Below are 18,590 nucleotides of genomic sequence, written 5' to 3'. Positions count from 1 at the left end.
GAAGAAAGTCATTCTTGTCTAAAACCAGACTTTAGGGAAGGCAGAAATGGGAGAAGAAATGTAGTTGCTTCCTTCCCTTCCTCCCCAAAATAAAGTCTCTATGAAATCCTAGAAATGTTATAATTAGAAAATGTTAGCATTAAACACAGAAGTAGCTCTACTCTAATCCAATATGAAGAACTAACATTATTAAGATGTTACTATGTACAGGCACTGTTTAAGTACTTTTCATCTCATTTAATCATCCCATCAATTCTAAAAGATCACTACCCTACAGATGAGGAAATTAACTTGCCCTAGGGCACAAAACCAGGAAATATGAAGCCAACACTTTGGCCTGAATAGTCTGGCTTAACAGGCAAGAGACCTTAAAACACGTTAAAATAACCCACAGCTCAGTGGGTGTGCCCAGGAGCCAGGACACAATGCAAAGCCACATCTCTCTTCCATGGGGTCAAAGCTGGAGAGACCTGGATGAACAGCTGATTTCCCTAACAGGAAGTGTTGGAAGTCAAGCACAGACAGCCCTACCCTGTGTAGGAGCAGATTACCTCCTAGGGAGTAGGATTTGGGGAGTATGAGGCCTGAAACCCTAGGATAAAAGCTGGATTGGAAGTTCTTAGCACCAGGTGACCTTGCAGAAATCTTCCTTTTTGAGCTCAGTTTCTCATTTAATGTAACAGCTCTCATCTGGCAAATAGGGAAAAGGTTTTGGGGCATATTAAAGTGTTTTTTTAAAACATTTAAAGTTTTTCTTTAAGTTACCCTAAGAAGTCTATGTAAATTTAAACCCAATTTTAACTTTCATGAGTCCTTCTTCCTTCTCTTAAAAAAGTAATTTGCTCTGACTGGTTAAATACTTATGATGCTAGCTATAAGAGCTATACTACCCTCCCCACAAAGCTCCTGAATATCAGGTATTAGAATATACACTCATACTTCAACTTTGAGACTGAAAAATCAGCATAAAAGAGACTGGAATCTTATTAAGATTCAAAACTACAAACATAAGTAGCTGTTTAAAAGATCTATGTGATCACATTTTCTATGTTGAAAGAAGTTTCTCTATAAAGACAGTAAGGTAGGATGGGAGAAAAATCCTGCAAAACTATTTCTATATCAATAACAGGTGTACCTTTCTTTATACAAAAGCATTCTTAAAAAACTGTGTAAATCAGATCCTGTTTTAAATGCCTTAAGGGAGCTATTTAGAAGGAACCCTGCAGTGAATCCTTTGGTAAAGCAAATAATCCTTTTGTAATGGGAATAATTTCTCCCAATGTATCTAGTTTTTTTAAAATCCCATTTTCATATATCTGCTTTTCTTCAAAGGGGGCCATACCTATCTAAATACAACTGTATTTGCATATTGATTTTAACAGCAATCTTCCCAAGGGAGTTTAACCCTAAAAGTTTCTTGTAACAGTGTTAGTGTTGCTTTGTTCATATTTAAAAAATCATTACAGTAAACCCGGAGATTTCTAAATAGGAATAAAAAATATATTATTTCTCCTTCAGTCCTGTCCCTCATACAAATATCCACAGAACTCAGGGAACAGCATAGAATTCCCTAAATCCTAGTAGAGATATGCCTATGCAGTCTTTTAATATTTTCCTTCCCTAATTTGATGACAGGTCAGGACTCAGGGATTTAGGTCAACTAAGACCAAGTGAGAAAGAGGGTCTCAGCCTTCAAGGTGGTGGTGGAGGTGCTTTGGTTTCCCGATAAGCAAAGGCCTGCCAAGTCCCCTAACCTAAGAGAATTGTGAATCACTGCTTCCCGGAAAGGGGTGTTTTTATAAATACAATCAGATTATGGGATCAGACTAAGGATGACCCCTTTCTTTCCCAGAAAATGTTGTCACTGTTATACTATATTGTATTAAGCCAAGCAGTTTCTGAATGAGAGGAGGTGGGTTTTCGGTGGTTGTCAATTTAGAGAAGGCAAGATTCTCACCTACCTTCATGACAGAAAATCTTATATTGTTTTCATCAGCCGCCTAGCCACAGAGGACACAGTGGCCACAGTACCAGTGAGGATACTCATGGACAAGAGAAGCCACTTCCAAGACATGTATACTGGAATTTCATTCCTATTGTACTTTTCCAGGCAAGGACACCACTTTTTGCCCCAAACAATTACACTAGCTCATGAAGGTGGACATGAGATGGCAAAAACCTACCCAGCTCAGATAGTAGCCCCAAGCCCTTCTCCTGTCATTCTGCCTGCTAGGGAGAAGGCCTTGGAAGGTAGCATTCCTGAAGATTTTTACAGACATGTGTCTCCTCATCTGTACCACAGGAACCTTGAGAAGGAATAGATAGTCCTGGAAGGACCAGGTGAGGGTCGGCAACAGTGTTTAGCTAGTGCTCTATGACTTGTGTCACCTGTCAGGGCACGATCTATGTGGGCACAACAGAGGAGCTTCATGGCAACCTGCCCAGGTGTCTGGGAACAGCGCCACAACGCAGAACAAGGTAAGGTCCCCCTCAGTGACTCCTTTGCCCACTGCTCTCTGTACTATGGGAGAAGGGCAATGGGGAACTTATAATTGCTTTACACTTGGGCTGGACAGTTCTCTCTCTTTCTAAATTGATTTGTCATTTCTCTCTGAGCACAAGAGGAGGGTAAGGATTCAGAAGAGGACCTCAGGTCACAGCACTTGAGAGGCCAGGTTAGCGTGGCACTACCGCTCCACAGCCACTCTCCCTGCTCCTGGCTTTGTAAGGCAGTAGAGGGATGACAGTGAGACACACAAAGGCCCTGGAGGGCTGGGGCTGTAGATCTAGAAAAATAATTTAATTTCCTTAAGGCAAGCAAAATGCTGGGATGCAATGTTCTCCAAAACAACTCTACTAAGCCTTGGTTCTGAGAATCCAGGGTCAGAACTTGTTCAGCAATGCAAGTTCTGGTATCTGGACTTACTTCACTTTTCCTCCTGAGGTAATTTTATTTCAATCAGAAATCAATGTATGCAGACTTGCAATGCTCCACTATCCTATCTAAACTAGCCACATAAAATGACAAAGGATCATCAAGATCAGTTTTTAAAATGTGTGAGGCCCCAGCACACACACAAAATCTGGAACAGATGAAGTTAACTGCACACAAATTAATTATTATTCATTATTGTAAGAGAATAATGACTATAGTTTTGAACACAGTCAATCAGCTGTATACTGGTTTGTTTAAGTGTTTTGAGTGCTCCCTAGTACAGAGGCTGTTTTGGGAAGAGACCAGAAATACAAGATAACATCCACTCCCACAGGCTTTCTCCTAAATCAGATTTTCTCACTGCATTTGGCTTTAGATCACAAAGGAAAGAATCTGTTTAATTTAGATCATGTTCAGTATTCAGGAAATCTTTTTTAAAAAGGAGAATATAGGAAATGAAAATTCTACTCTGGGCTTTTGTTTGTTTTTTGGTACCAGGGATCGAACTTGGGAACTTGCACTTGCAAGGAAGGCAGTGGCACCACTGAGCTAAATCCCTGGCTCTACTCTGGGCTTTTATGTACATTTATTTTGCATCTTAGATGATTAGTTTAACCCTGTTTTTTTTGCCTCAATTTCCCAATTTGGAAAATGATGTCATTTTCACCCACTTTGTGAAAAAGCATTTTGGTAGCCTGTGGTTGTAGGCACTGCAAAAGGAGCCAAACATCACTGTGAATCCCCAAAGAATTGGGTTCATATCTGGGATGATCTGCTGTAACACAGATGTGTGTGTGTGTGTGTGTGTGTGTGTGTAAGTGACACAGAGAGAGAGAGAGAGAGAGAGAGAGAGAGAGAGACAGAGAGACAGAAAGAGAGAAAGAGAGGGAGAGAGAAATACTGTATGTCTGGGAGATGGGCCTACTTCTATTTCCAGATGTGGGCCAAAGCCACAAATTTTTGACCATCTGCCTCTTCTAATGATGAAGATTGAAAAGAAATGATATTTGAGGAATGCTTTGCAGTTTCAAACTAAATGTACATTAATCTGATCCTCATATGGAATGTTGTTCCAATTTTACTGCTGTAGAACTTGATGTTCAGGGAAGTTATACAATTTACCTGCAAGCAACATATCCAAGACTCATACATACTTATTTCTAATCCAAATCCATTGTTCATGTTCCCAAGTTTCCCTGGGCCAGAGCCTACTTCACAGTTAGCAGACTACAGATTCTTAAGTACCATTTTGGTCAAGGTTAAATAAATATGATTTTCTTCAGTGTGGGTAGGAAATTGATAATGAGATGATTTGTAACAAATGATTAAATGGCCATCACTTGAGAATCGCCTCCTTCTCCCCTTCATGTGCTTCAAAAGTTAAAAGGTGCTGGGTGAAGGTGGGAGCAACATCACTATACTTGAAGAGAAGGAAGCTTCAGCCCCACACCCCTCACCATCCAGTCATTCTGCACACAGATGTAGAGAAGATCCGTCTCCTCACCATCCTGTTACTCTGAAGGGATGATAACAGCCATTGGGGGGTTAAAAAGAGGCAGTGAACCCCCAGTTAATGAGTAGGAATTCAGCAGGCAGTGTAAGATAAATGGAGCTCTCTCTGCTTCTGCTAGAGTCAGCATGAACTGCGGCCCTGCGGCTTGTTTGTGGCAAATGGAGTGCGCGAAATATCAAAGGGCAGTGATCCAGAAGAAGACCGACTTTGACAAATTTTAAATTGGCCAGAAAGAAAACCAGGAAAAAGAAAAAGAAAAAGAAAAAAGAGAGAGAAAGAATAAAAAAAGAAGGGAAATTATGCAATTTGCTGTGTCCCGCAATTGTGACATTGCTGTCTTTGTAGAGAATTAGTGGAAAAACAGCAGCAACGATCGCTGGATGCTCACTGGATGCTGGGAGCAATTATGAGCCATCTAAGTGAGATGCTTATCAATGGCTGAAGCTTTTAGAGCTCTCTCTATGTACAGTTGTAAGTAACTTGCTCTTGAGCTGCAGTTACTCTAATTAAAGTGTATGGGGTTGGTCAGAAGTAATTATCCTGTTTGGAAAAGAAAGAGAAAAAAAAAAAAACACTTCAACAATTCTAGGTGGCAATAGATTTTAGAAACAACTTTGCCAATTTCTTGTTGTAAGTGTGCATTTCCCATAAAAGGATCAGGTGGCAGCCAGTTAGAGTTACTGGTAGCTGTTACTTCATGGGAAACAATGGGACACAACAAGGTTTATTGTAACCCCAGTCACTGTGTTTGGCAAGCAACCTAGCTCAGGATTCCAACTACTTGGTGGTGCAGTCTTCACATTGTAGGCAAACAACCTCTCTGTTCCTTTAGAAAAAACAAACCAAACCAACTGACAAAAGACCCCCAACCAATTATTTTTATGAACACAGGAAGGAACTCAATAGGACACACAGACAGAAAAACAGTGCTTTAAAAGAATCCAAAACTCATTCAGACTCTGGACTCCACATGGGGCTCCCATGGTTTATTTCTATGTTCAAACTGCAAGTGCCTTCCAAAAGCTCTGAAAACAAATGAGCAACGGGGCAATGGCTGGCAGCATCGAGCGTGAATGCTCCCAGGGCTATTGCTGTCGCAGCCACTATTTGGAAGCACACAGTGCACAATCTTTACTTCTATTTCTCTAGCTCAGGATGACCCCAGAACACTGCCTGGCTAGAGACTCCAGCTTTTCTATAACAAGACACTGACTTTCACATTCCTCAGAAATGAGAGAGACTATTCAAAGGGACAAATAGAAACAGTACATATTTAAGTCTCGCGTATTCTTTGCCTCATTAGCCTGCCCCCAACAGCAACCTCTAGCTAATCATTCTTTACAGGAATATCCTAGAAAAGTGGGCTATTTGTACTACAAGGAAATATCAGAGAAAATTCAAGTGACTTTTGCTGTTTTTAGGGTTCAATTTCCCTCCTATTACACATACTATTTCATTCTAGCAGGGTTCTTACCATACAGAGGACAGTAAATAAAGATTATCATGAATTTGATCAAATGCTTCAATGCCTCCTCCTCTCGCCTATGAATGCACTCATTACAAATCAAATGAATGGCTCATTGATTTGCCAAGACGACAAGCAGACATACCCAATCGCTCAGCCAAGCGGATGTAGACTGGGTCCACCCTACGCATGGTTTTCACCAGATCCTTTTTGCGGAATTTGATTTCTACTGTCCCTTCTGGCTCCAGAACTGATCCCCTGGATCAGAGAGAAACAAAACAAAACAGAAATAGAGGCACTTTAAAGGAAAGAGACAACAGAATGAGGCCAGTTACAATTTGTGGACCAGGAAATAGCTTCATTATGGTTTTGCCCACCCATGGTTCACAGAAGTCACCCCAGGGAGAAAAGCAGGCACCAGAGAAGTGTCTAAGTGAGGTATGAGAAAGGCCTGGCAAAAAGCAATTAAAATAATTCTCATTTCCACACCAGTCGACTTCCATCTCAACGGGAGAATACAGATTCCACCACCTACAGCTGATAAGGGTGACTGGAATCACATTATTTTCCAGAAAAAAAAAAAAAAAGAAAGAAAGAAAGAAAGAAAAGGAAAAAGAGATGCTATAGGTACAGGGTAACCTCTAGCACTTAAGCTGTATCAGTGAGGGGTCCATGTTGGTCATTCTACACCACAGTGGTCAGTCTGCTGATAGGACTAGATCAGATACACTAGGCCTGATCAAAGGATAGGTCAAATTTTCTGCCCACTGCAATGGAAATTGGCAAAGTGAAAGGTGTCAGGGTTGCTATTAGTAATACTAATGATGTCCTGTCACCAAAATTTATGCCCTAAACACATTAAAAATTTTCATATTTAAAATTTTTCAGCAAATGCCTAATATATATGTATAAGGCATTGTTTTGTTTTTGTTTTTTGAGAGAGCTCTCACTATGTAGTTGAGACTGACCTGGAACTCACTATGTAGCCCCTGTTGGTCTCGAACTCACAGCGATCCTCCTGCCTCAGCCTCCCAAGTGCTGGGATTACAGGCATGCGCCACCACGCCTGGCTTTTGTAAGGCATTGTTTTAAGTGCTTACAGATAAATACTAAAAAAATCCTATGCCCAGGGAACATCCACTATGAGGTAGGGTACTGATACTATTATCTTAGGTTTTTTTTTTTTTCAGGAACCAGGGATTGAACTCAGGTCCTTGCACTTGTGAAGAAACCAACAGCTAGAGGGTCCCTAGAGTCAGTGAATAGAAATAAGGAAGGCACTCTACCTGCTTTCTCGGTCAGCATACATCTCCATGTGCCGAGGGTTGATGGTGGGGTCAATCACAACCCAGGAGCCACCCCGCAGCTCAGCCTGAGGAGGAATGTAAACCATCACTGGCTGGGAGCACTCCCGCAAGCCATCCACGATGTAAGCACCAAACTTCAGCACTTGGTCATACATATCTAAAGAGTAAGAAAAATTGGAAATTATATTTATCCTCTCCAAATACTGTTCACATCATGGCACACATAGAATTTTTTTTTTTGGAGGTACCAGGGATTGAAATAAGAACCTTGTGCTTACAAGGCAGGTGCAGTGCCACTGAGAAAATATTTTTTATGGCACACTGTGATTCCATGAGGAGGCTGCTCATGGCCAAGTGATGACAGGTGTGGAGTTGCAGCCACCTCAGTGGCCACTCTGAGTGGCCACTCTGAAGACTAAATGGATTGCTATATCCACCTGTATTATACTCAAGACCCCAGATGATCTTCAAAAGCACAAGAGAGAAATGTACTTTCATAAGATACAGTGTGTAAGCCCTCCAGATTGTATATCTATTTTATATCTTCTTTGAATTTCTGTACTCTGGTTTCACCACATTAATTCACACTTGCTCTGCAAACATTGAGTATTTTTCATGTCAATATGTGAACTCTCCCACTACATTGTTTTCTGAAGGAAGGAACTATTCTAGCTCTTTTCATTTCCTCTCATGATTCTTAGCATATGATGAGCTCTTAAAGTGTACAGCCATTATTAAAGGGTACAGCTCTTGGAAATGGATCCTTCAGAAATTGTATCCTTAAGAACTAGATCTTTCATCTTTGTAACCCCATTGTCCCACCTAGTTCCTGGAATACAGTCAGTAAGTATTTGCTGAATGAATAAATGAGCACATACACATTTTAGAAAGAATGCAAGAAAGAAAACCAAATTATTTAACACTATAGTTACATTTTTATAGGATATCAGTGAAAAGATATATAGTATCACATAACCACATACCACCACCTCTTCATTATGCTAGAGTACACTTTGTAATCCCCTCAAGGCCAGGAGCAGCCTGAGAGAAGGACATTTGGTACATAGAGTCTTTGGAAAGCTGGATCAGTTATTTAGTTCTCAACTTTTTATGGATTTCTTCCTATTTCCCAGCTCCTTGAAGTCTAACACTGCTGAAGTTTTAGCTTTATGACTCCAAATGTTTAATGACTACTTCAGTGAAGCCACAATGGATCCTTTCTAATACCAAATAACAGGTTCTACTGAGTTCAAACTTTCCTATCAAAGAGAAGATCTCAATTTGGAATAGATCAATTCAGGAATCTAAGGCAAAGAAACATTTTTCAGGAAGTTAAGAGCAAACCAAATAGAAACTGCTTTCACTGTAGGTACTGGCAAATTAAACTGACACTTTCTCCAAAGTAAAAATGGCTCTATATAAACCATCAGTGAGCACAGCTCGCTGCAAGGCACATGCCTCTGTCCCCTACCCAAGCTGGCTTGTCTGTGAAGACTTCAAAAATCCTAAGTTGGTCCAGGAAACACTCCCTACACTATGTGGAATGTGTATGGTCATATACTCTGTATATATGATCAGAGCAAAGACATTTATTCCTCTGGGAGGAAAGCAAAGACCAAAAAAATTTACTGCTAATTACACAACTGCTGTATCAAGAGCAGGGAATAAAGGACTTTAAGCACTTTACGCTAATTCTGTGGTTATGAAAATAATTGCTCAGTTCAAATGATTTTAACTAAATTAATTCTTTAGTGGATATTTCAACCAGTGCTACATAATAAAATAATTGTGTAATTAGCAGTACATTTTTCAAGAGTACAGTTTAGAACAAGTAACAGAAAAGAGGGACCTCACTGGCCTTGTGCAGAGAAGTGAAGGCAGAGACAAAAGGTGAAGATAAAAAAATAGAAGACAGCATAAAAATTCATTCTACCTGGGGAGGTGAAAAACCAACAACATGTTATGGATAAATGGAGACTTAAGTTTCTAGCCTCTCTACCCAAATGCTGGGATCAGTCTCAGGATGTCATGCACATTGGGCAAGCACTCTTCCACTGAGCCATACCCCAGTTCCCTTCCCACTTTTTATTCATTTGTTTGTTCAAATCATTTAAATCAAATTCTATTTCTGTAGTATCTGTGGTCAACATGTCCAACTCCCCAAATGGGAAAACTATTTCATTCATTTAATTTTTAAAGCCACTTAATTTCATGTTACACAGAAAGTGTGTCTGGAATGAAGCCGAGTGTGTTTGCATTTTTCATGATTGTGAAATGGACTTTGGTTCCTCTTTTCCATCATTATGGATAGCTTATTGTGTACCCTGGATTGTACTGCATACACACATACACATACACATGCACACACAAGAATCATTTACAGTTTCAGGTGAGTAAATGGAAACTTAGTTAAATAAGAATAAGCAGCAGAGAAAGGACTCAAACTCAGATCTTTTGGCTTTAAAAGTTTACCTCCTACTATCTCACTTTTATTCTCATTCTTATTGTTAGGAAGAGCATGGGGCTGACGTAATCGCTTTCTAACCTCAAATGTAATAGCTAAGTAAAAATAAAACCAGAAAAAAAGGCTTGAATAAATGATTGAACACTACTAAGTGTTGCTTGGATTTTCTTCTATGTGTAGAAGTGTCAGAAATCGTACTGATGACACTAGCAGCTATGTGATGGGCTTGGACCTGGCTGCCAAACAAGTATTTTTCAACAGCAAGACAGAGTAGAAAAGGAACATCAGGCTTCATTAAAGCTGACATGCTTGAGGCTAAAATAACACCTCTATGTAACCTGGAAACCAACAGACCCACAATCTAAGCAACAAAATACCCAAACAGCAGACTATTAAAATTCAAACAAACACACAAACAAATTCTACAATCAACATGTTCATACTGAACTGCAGCTGTCCCATAACCATGTGTTTTGAAAGGTAAGTTTAAACATTTGGCAACAGCTGATATCCAATTGTCTGAAATCCCTTTATATTTAAGAGATAGAGGGAAAATATAACTGAAAGTAGGAGGGGAGGAGATTCCCAAAGGTCGACACTACAAATCAGTCTAGGGAATTTTAAAGCTGTGAATATGCTGTCAGTTCTCGGCCCTAAAAATGCAACAGGAAATGGAAAATACTGATAGTTTCTTCTCTAGACAGATAGGAACTTTGAGTTTCCTAGCATTCTGGGCAAAGGACACTTGCATGTCTGGTGTTCACACACAGCCTTTGAAGCATGTTCTCAGCATCCAGACACCAACCCTTCTTAGGAATTTCATTGTTATACAACATGGATAAAGTGTAGCAGCCACATGTACCAAAGAACAGAGCAAGGTGGCTGAGCCACAGAGCTCCACACTCTCAAAACTGGAACAGATTTCATTGGCTTGGGCAAGATTATCTGTTAGAAGCTGAAGGTAAACATTACGCATACACAAGCTGCATATACATAATGTCTCTCATGAGTTCATTATGGCCGGGGGACACTGTATTTCAACATCCCAGTAATCAGACACTTTAAAATAGACTTTCATTCCAGTTAAAGTTTTCAATAAATGTGATTTTTTATTGTTATTTATAACCTGTCCCAGGAAAAAATAATAAGTATAACATGAAAAGCCAACTGAGAGTGACCCTGTAGCACCAGCAGTGAGGCGGCTTAATATCACTGGGATTTGCATCCTATCAAGCTATTCATGCTGAGGCTGGGACCCTGGTGCTAATTTCTAGTAAATTTCACGCTTGATGTCTCCCTGTTGTGGGTCATTGCCGGTTCGTCTAAATAAACTGCTTCCAAATGGCTCTTCCATCTAAATATTCAGCCAGTTTTTATAATTTAATTTTGCATTATGCTGAATAGCCTTCCGGCCAGATAGAGCTCATTGGAAAAAAAGCACCAATACCATCTTGACAAGCTTTTATTTATTTATTTATATTTTTACTGCTCGAATTAGACCTCCTAGGCCGACTAGTAAAGAGTTTTTTTTTCCCCCTCCACTAATGTCAATTTTCAGCATAGCAAGAGCTGTCTCTAATCTTTTCCTACTCATTACACACAATTTTGGAGTCATTTTACCCACAGTGCAGTTGGCTCCTGGCTGTGTGTTTGTGTGCACTGAGGGATGGCATAATTGTTTATTTTCCCTCCCTGCATAATCCCCAGCCAGTATTGAAACCAAAACTGCAAACATCTCCCCAAGGGATGTAGAGAATGACAAGAGGCTCTCAGTTTAGGTCCCTTTACATGAGATAATACTTGCGAACATCCTGACCTGTATGTAAATATGAAAGGCCAGATTCCTCCCCCTCCTACTTCCACACAGATCTCTATCTTCCCTAAAGCTTATTTATCCCACGTGATGTACAAAAGGGTGCACCAGAATTCAGAATACACAACTGGTCCTGTGCTGTAATTCATTTTTGACTAGGAGAGGAGGGAAGAGAGGATAGGCAATTACTACTTAGTGAGTGCAGAGTTTAAGTTGGGGATAATAAAAAAGTTTGAGGTACAGATAGTACTGATGGTTGCATAACACTGAATATTTAACATCACTGAATTATACACTGACAAATGGTTAAAGTGATAAATATGATGTTTTTTGAGATGTTGTCGTAATTTTGCCTTGAACTTGTGATCCTTCCAAGTACAGTAGCTTAGATCACTGGCCTGCACCCAGCAGTATTGTTATATATATTTATCACATATAAAAGTAACATTTCTAAGGTCTTGAAATTTCTCTTCACAATAACAAAAGATGTCCCTAAAGGAGGGGGTGGTGTAGGTAATTATAAATTTCTCAAGTCCAGATTATCTAGTTAATCTAGTTCTGGTCCTGAGATCTCAGATCAGCCAGCTGTGCTACAGGAAATCAGAAGGATCTACATTCCTCTCCCGACTCTGTCATTTTTAGCTGAATCATCTTGGGAAATTTACTTACCCTTTGTGTAAAATATGGATAACAATATAACCTACTTCTTCGAGGTACATGTTGTGATGATTATAAGATAATACATGTAAAATGGTTAGCACAGTTTCTGATGAAAAGCACTCAATGAATCTTAATTGTTTTTCTTATTGTTACAGAGACAGCAGCCAGTCTGGGCCTAAACTAAAATATGCAACAGAATCAATGCTTTTCCTGAGAGTGGTATTTCTGACACTTTTGCTAGTTAGATAAGATAGCTGGGCTGACTTCCTGCCAAGTGCAGGCTGGGAAAGTTTATTCACTGTTGCCCCAGGGGAAGGTCACTAAGGAAGATAGCATTGCATTTCTCTCAGGGCCTTCTAGTCAAGGAATCAGGGATCAAGTGAAATCTAATGCTAACTGAACCTCAAATATAGGAATGAAAACGGAGTTAGCCTACTCTTTTCTTCCAAGCTCTGATGTGGTACCAAATTCTCTTGAACCTCCAGGTATTTTCTTCATATATTCTCACTTTATCATTCTATTCAAGACATTTTCCTTGTCTTTGTGAAGCAATGCCTGATATATTTTTGTTTTCTCTGAGGTTGATACTATAGTTCCTTGCACACAGGAATCCAATAAAAATGTGTAGGACTATACTCTCAATTTCTCCTGATACTGCCACTGATTTATTATCTTGGTTAAAAAAAAAAATCACTTTCGTAGTTAAACAAATATACAAACATTAATTTGCATGTATAGTCCAAGTCTTCCCCCAAGAAATGCAAATTGTGGAAATTCTTTAACAAATACGGGCAAAAGGCAACTTTTAAACTAAAAAACCAAACAAATGAACCTACTCTACATTTTCCCAGGGAATTCTGGCCATACAGGTTATTCCTAGCCAGGCAAAGGGAAAAAAATTAACTGGCAAAAATTTTGAATACCTCTCACCAACCGCACGGTTTTCATCTATAAAGGGAGGCTTCTCCAGACTATTCTTCCCTCAAAGGATAGGGTGCTTCTGTTCTAAACTACTTCTACATACCCTATTGAGAGTTCAGTGCTCCACATTTTACATATCCTTATTAGTCTCTAATCGCTCTAGCATATCAACTTCTCCTTTCTTTCATTTCCTTAACCCTTCTGCCACCTGAGAATCCTGAAATAATGAGGATTACACCCATCTTCATACTGAGCCTCCAAATGTACAGTCTCTGGCCTTAGCATGACTGCTGGAAAGACAGCTTTAAGAGGTGTGGTATGTCTCCTCTGGCTCTCCCTATACTGTCCACAGTAGCTTTGTTCAAGGAGAACTCTCAGTTAATGGTGATACAAGCAGGCTAATCACTAAGTAATTCCCATAATACAAAATACAGCCTTTGTAATAATGGTCTACTCTTGGTTGGAGCCACAGGCACAGGGCTGTTGGTGGATAATAAAACATACCACAAATTGCCATGAAGAACAACCTCTCGTACAGAACTTGTTCATTTCCTTCTAGTCGATGCTAATTTTAGTATCTTAGTCATTGCAGAATGTTAGACAGTTGTATGGTTGAAGAACATGCCCAGAAAAGAGGAGCAGAGAAAAGCACAGTTCTATTTCCCAGGACCATCAGAACTGTGCAAAACCTACCTATGAAAGTGAAATACCCAATAGTAGCCCAACTAAATAGTATTAGTAGATTACTCTGTAATTTTGTATGGAACTAGGAAACATACTGTATTTTTCCATTTGAGTTGCAACTCAGAAGGTATCTCAGAGGGAGCATAATCCCCCAAATAGCCTAGAGTATTAGGCCATCAGGACAACCACAGGCTCTGTGAAATCTAAACCCACCCCCTTACCTCACACTGCCCTGAAATCAGTGATACCCTCTAGCCCACAGCCAGGCCAATCACCTTTCATCCCACCAGAGAAGCCTCTCCAGTTGGCAAAGACCATCAAAGGCAGTCCTTCACGGTTGAAGTCCTTGATAGCCTGATAGGTCTTAAATGCAGAGTCTGGAAACCAAACCTGGCCAGCTTGCTGAATTATCTGTTGGGGAAAGTCAAAACAAACCCAATGAACAATATAGTTTGAAAGAGAGGCTCTGTAAAATGAAGAGGATTTTATTTATTAAAATTTAAAAACAAAATCAAACCAACCAACCAAAAACTTGTTCAAGATCATCTCTGAAGGAAAAAAGAAAGAATCTTGGACCTTTGATTTCATTAAATACTCTTTTTCAGTCTCGATTACACCACCACTCCTTAGTTAAAGTTAAAAGGGGGAAACTTAACTGCGTCTACTGGGAGAAGGCAGTCCTAAGAACCCTCATTCAGGTTTCACAAAAGCAACTTTACATGACTCAATTACAACGCCTCAAAGCAAGCCATCTCTACAGTCTCCAACTCCCTTTACCTCTCTGCTTAGTACAACCTTCTCTGTATTGTGGTTTATCGAAAGACACTTGATGTGACACTGCTGAGTAGCATACTTTGCAGTTCGCCCACTCCTCACTTTATGGATGGTGTCAGGATTTGTCAGGTAATCAATCCACCTTTTTAAAAAAATGGCTGTGGTGTCCATGCCAGACATTAGACTGGATTACCAATTCTGGTTGTAGCTCTACCACATGGGTGCTCAGAGAATCTGGGATCACTGAGACAGCACTTTCTGTAAGACCATCTCCCTAACAAAACTAGAGTATTTTCTAGCATCAATAAGACTAGTGTAAAGGCCTGTTTAACTTTTCAGACAGAACTTGCTTGCAGTCTCATTTTAAAAGTGAGCACATGATGGTCTCGTATCATTCAAAGTTGGTGGTTTGCAATGCTTCTGACATATTCACAGACTCTGCAAAAAAAGCTGTCAATACAAAGAAGCTCTAAGCACAGGCACACAGTGTGCTGGAGATTTACCTTGGCTTCAGAATCCAGGTTTGCTGGATCAGCAGGGATACTTAGTTCTACTGTTCGGGTTTCTACAGCAACTACGCCCATAGGTATTCCTCCTAGCCTGATAAAAAACAGCTACATAAGAACCCAATCATATCAAGACTATAACCATTTATTTATTTTCCAATCACACATAAACACTTGGGAGAAAACTAGAAGCAAACACAGTTAGCAGATGGAAATGACTCTTCCAGGGGTTAACTATGAGAATCTATGGATTTGGTATTATGGTGGAAAACCACCCTCAGAATCATTTCTATTCTGAAATTCCCCAACATGGATAAAGTCAAACCAAGAATTGTGTTAGGGGAAACTCCACAGTTAGACTCAATATCCTGTGCATGTACACATACATCTACCACTGTGGTTGCCAAATGAATTTGCTCACTTAATTCCAGAGCATCTTCTGGTAAGGATGGTGGGAAATGGTTTGAAAGGTTGTAGGGACCTGAAAGTCAGTAACTTTTAATGGCATTGTGGAAATACAGCTGTAGTTTTCTACTGAATATTAATAATGTGGTCCCAGACAAAACTTGAGAGTATACACACTAGGTCTTAGAATTGGGTGTGGATGTAGTACATGTGTGTCATAAAGATAATGAAAAATATGTTCCAAGCTGGGAATGGTGGTGCACACCTGCAATCCCAACACTCTGGGAGACTGAGGCAGGAGGATTGCAAACTAGAGCCAAGCCCGGGCAACTTAGCTACTTAGTAAGACTCTGTCTCAAAAAAAATCAAAAGGGGTTGGGGATGTAGCTCAGTGCAAAGGCCCTCAATTTAATTCCCAGGACTTGGGGTGGGGGAGTGCCAAGAGTAGGGAAGTGGTTAAACAAACCCTTAAGTTTCTCTTTCACTGGAAGAGAGCAAAGAATAGGGATAATTATGAGTAATAATATTGGTGAAATCTATATTGAAAGTATATATCTAAACTCAAAGCTATTTTAATTTAAAAAGCTTCTGAGGTACTTAAGGCTTCTCTTTACTTCATGACACCCTCTTAACTTGTTCTTCATAAAGCTTTTCTAGGAAAAATAAGAACAAGAGACAGGGGAAGGGGGAGGAGGGAAGGAGGAGGGAGGGCAGAGGCATGAAGTATAGGGTGAGTTCTTATTCTGCAAAATGATTCAATCTTCACTGTCTTCATCACATTCCTTGGGGTTGTGACTGGGACAGGTTATGTAGTCTCATTCCCCACAGCATCTCCATAACAAACTTTCCATAAAGGATGGTCTTTGGTTGATACACTGGGTACTGAAAATGGATTCTTGTCATCATGAGAGGCCTAATGGGGGTGTGAGTAGAGACCACCCGCCCCCTTGTTATTTGCCTGCACTGAATCAAAATCAAAAGCCCTCTAGACAACCAGACAACGAGCAGGAGGTACACAGGAGGGTTTAGAAATATTTCTGTTCACAATGATTAACAATCCAACTGGAAACTTGTAATTGCAAAAGCCACCCTAAATCGGTAACTTATAACTTATATATTAGGGCCCATGTGACCTAATAAAGAACATCTTTATCCGAGTATTACAGTTATTTATTGAACTTGAAAACAGCTCAGAACAACTTCTGTTTTCTATTATACTTCATATAAATTTTATCAGGCTAGCACATGAAGATGCTACATCTTGTTTTATAGTGTGTCCCTGGACAAGGTGCCATGGAATAATAAAAGACAATTTACAGCCAATAGCACACATATTCCAAACATACATACCAAAGATGAGTTTTGGCAGCACTTACAGTAACAATCCCACAAGAATACATTTATATTTATTTCTTGAAATGCCATTGCTTTTGAAAGAAGCTAGTTCCATTTTTGTTTTATATACTTGTGAGCATGTGTATGTGCTTGGAGTTAGAGGCCCAGAACTCATCAGATGGAAAGAAAGGAAGAAGTCAGTGGGTGTCGAAATAAACAATGGCAGTGCTAACCAGAGCTAAGCTTGACTGATTTGAGTTGTAGAACAATCCCTATTCTTCCAATCATAAGTGTAAAACATTGTTCTCTTCTTTCCCCAGGGAAGATCTTAAAGACTTTAACAAATGTTTGGCTTTGTGAGGCTTAAAATTTGTCATGTTTTTTTACAGACAGGAAAACTGAAGCAGAATAGATGAGAGACAAATTCTCAAAAAGTTGGTCCTAGTGTGATATTAGGACTTTGTAAAGAGCCAATAGATCCTTGGTGAGAGGGCTCTAGCTCTGATGCATGCCTTAGCTTTCCTCCCCAGTGGGAATTTGACTGGCACAAAGAATAATTCTCACTGGGACCCTGAAACTTAGGGAGAGGTAAAAGACCTGAGACTTAAGAAAACAAGCAGTTAGTTTCAGTGAGTTTCTGTCTGCACTGACTCCAGGCCTGAATCCTATTCAGAGTCACAGTGGAAGACCCTGTCTGTGGGATTTGACATCTGATGGCTCCTTGTCACTGGCAGCATGAGGTGTGCTGACCTGCTGTACAGAGAGAACCACACAGTCTAGAATTATTTCCAAGGCTAGAATCTAAATCTCAACCCAATGTGGCATGTTTGAGAGTCTTGAGCAGGTGCCACTTTTCACCAAGATAAGGAAAATGATTGCCCTCGAGAAGCAGGTGAGCTCCAGATGCAGGTCCTTCGGGCGGCATGTCTCTGCAGTGCAGAACTAGATTAAGATCAGCTTTGGCAGGTGCTTGTTATAGTGAGTGCTGCACATTATTTCACATGGAGCTTGCTGTTGAATGAAGCAGTCCTTAGAGTGGGTATTAAAATTTAATAGAAACTTCAATTTCCCACTTGAAAAATCTGGGTATCCCAGGCAGCCTACTCTAGCTTATTTTATTCATGCCTATTTCAAGTAAATTTTTTTCTTGGTAATTCAAATCTGATTATAATCCCATATAGTACATAAATCACTTAGGTAATTTAGATGCCATGAAGAAACTTATCTCAGGTTATGTTGAGAAGAAGCTGAGTCTGATTCACTTGTCACTCACTCCTGAAAGAAAGTGGTCTTTGGAGGAGAGAAAGTCATTGGCAGGCCATGGCTATTGTAGTTGGGCTGTTTTCTTTCAGCGTTATAAAGAGAAAATATTGTCAAAATCAGCCTTAAGATTAAGGGTATCAGTGGAGTGATATATTAGATAACTACTGGAAACCAGTATTCCAGTTAGGCTGCCTTGGGCGTGGCTATATTCCAATATTCTTAGAAAGTTTAGACAAAGAAAGCACTATTGGTAAAAATCTATACAGCCATGGCTCTTTCCTTTCTTATTTTCAGTTGGGAGGAAAATGAGTTTCTAAAACAAAAGTATTCTTACCTGGCTCTACCAACCACCACAGTTTGTGCCCATGGCTGCATAATCTCTGAGAAAGATCCATAGTCAAAAAATCCACTCAACCACTGACCTTTCTGGGCTACATAAGGAAAACAAAGAAAAAAGTCAATCCATTGACAATGTACTTGATTTGCTGAATTTAATGTGGGATTCGGGGGTAATTTGGGGGAATTTTTTGTTGTTTCTAACCATA

General features: G+C 39.8%; 1 protein-coding gene across 7 annotated transcripts in view; it reads right to left on the bottom strand.

Annotated features, from left to right (window-relative positions):
* Window positions 1-18,590, bottom strand: part of Acaca (acetyl-CoA carboxylase alpha) — a 281,891-nt gene that overhangs the window by 19,156 nt on the left and 244,145 nt on the right. For 6 of the 7 annotated variants that reach the window (XM_033762912.1, XM_010626803.3, XM_010626805.3 and 3 more), the window contains 5 exons: window positions 18,380-18,476; window positions 15,040-15,136; window positions 14,038-14,173; window positions 7,200-7,377; window positions 6,059-6,171 (listed from right to left, as the gene is read on the bottom strand). In XM_033762912.1, the coding sequence (XP_033618803.1) occupies window positions 6,059-6,171; window positions 7,200-7,377; window positions 14,038-14,173; window positions 15,040-15,136; window positions 18,380-18,476 (621 nt within the window). Of the gene's footprint in view, window positions 1-6,058; window positions 6,172-7,199; window positions 7,378-14,037; window positions 14,174-15,039; window positions 15,137-18,379; window positions 18,477-18,590 lie in introns of those variants that run through there. The other variant, XM_033762915.1, reaches the window with a different exon arrangement.

Source organism: Fukomys damarensis, unplaced genomic scaffold, assembly GCF_012274545.1.
Source record: "Fukomys damarensis isolate Sample0158 unplaced genomic scaffold, DMR_v1.0_HiC HiC_scaffold_13, whole genome shotgun sequence".
Taxonomy (NCBI): domain Eukaryota; kingdom Metazoa; phylum Chordata; class Mammalia; order Rodentia; family Bathyergidae; genus Fukomys; species Fukomys damarensis.
Note: the sequence above shows the minus strand (reverse complement) of the source record. Positions and strands in the feature narration are given on the sequence as shown.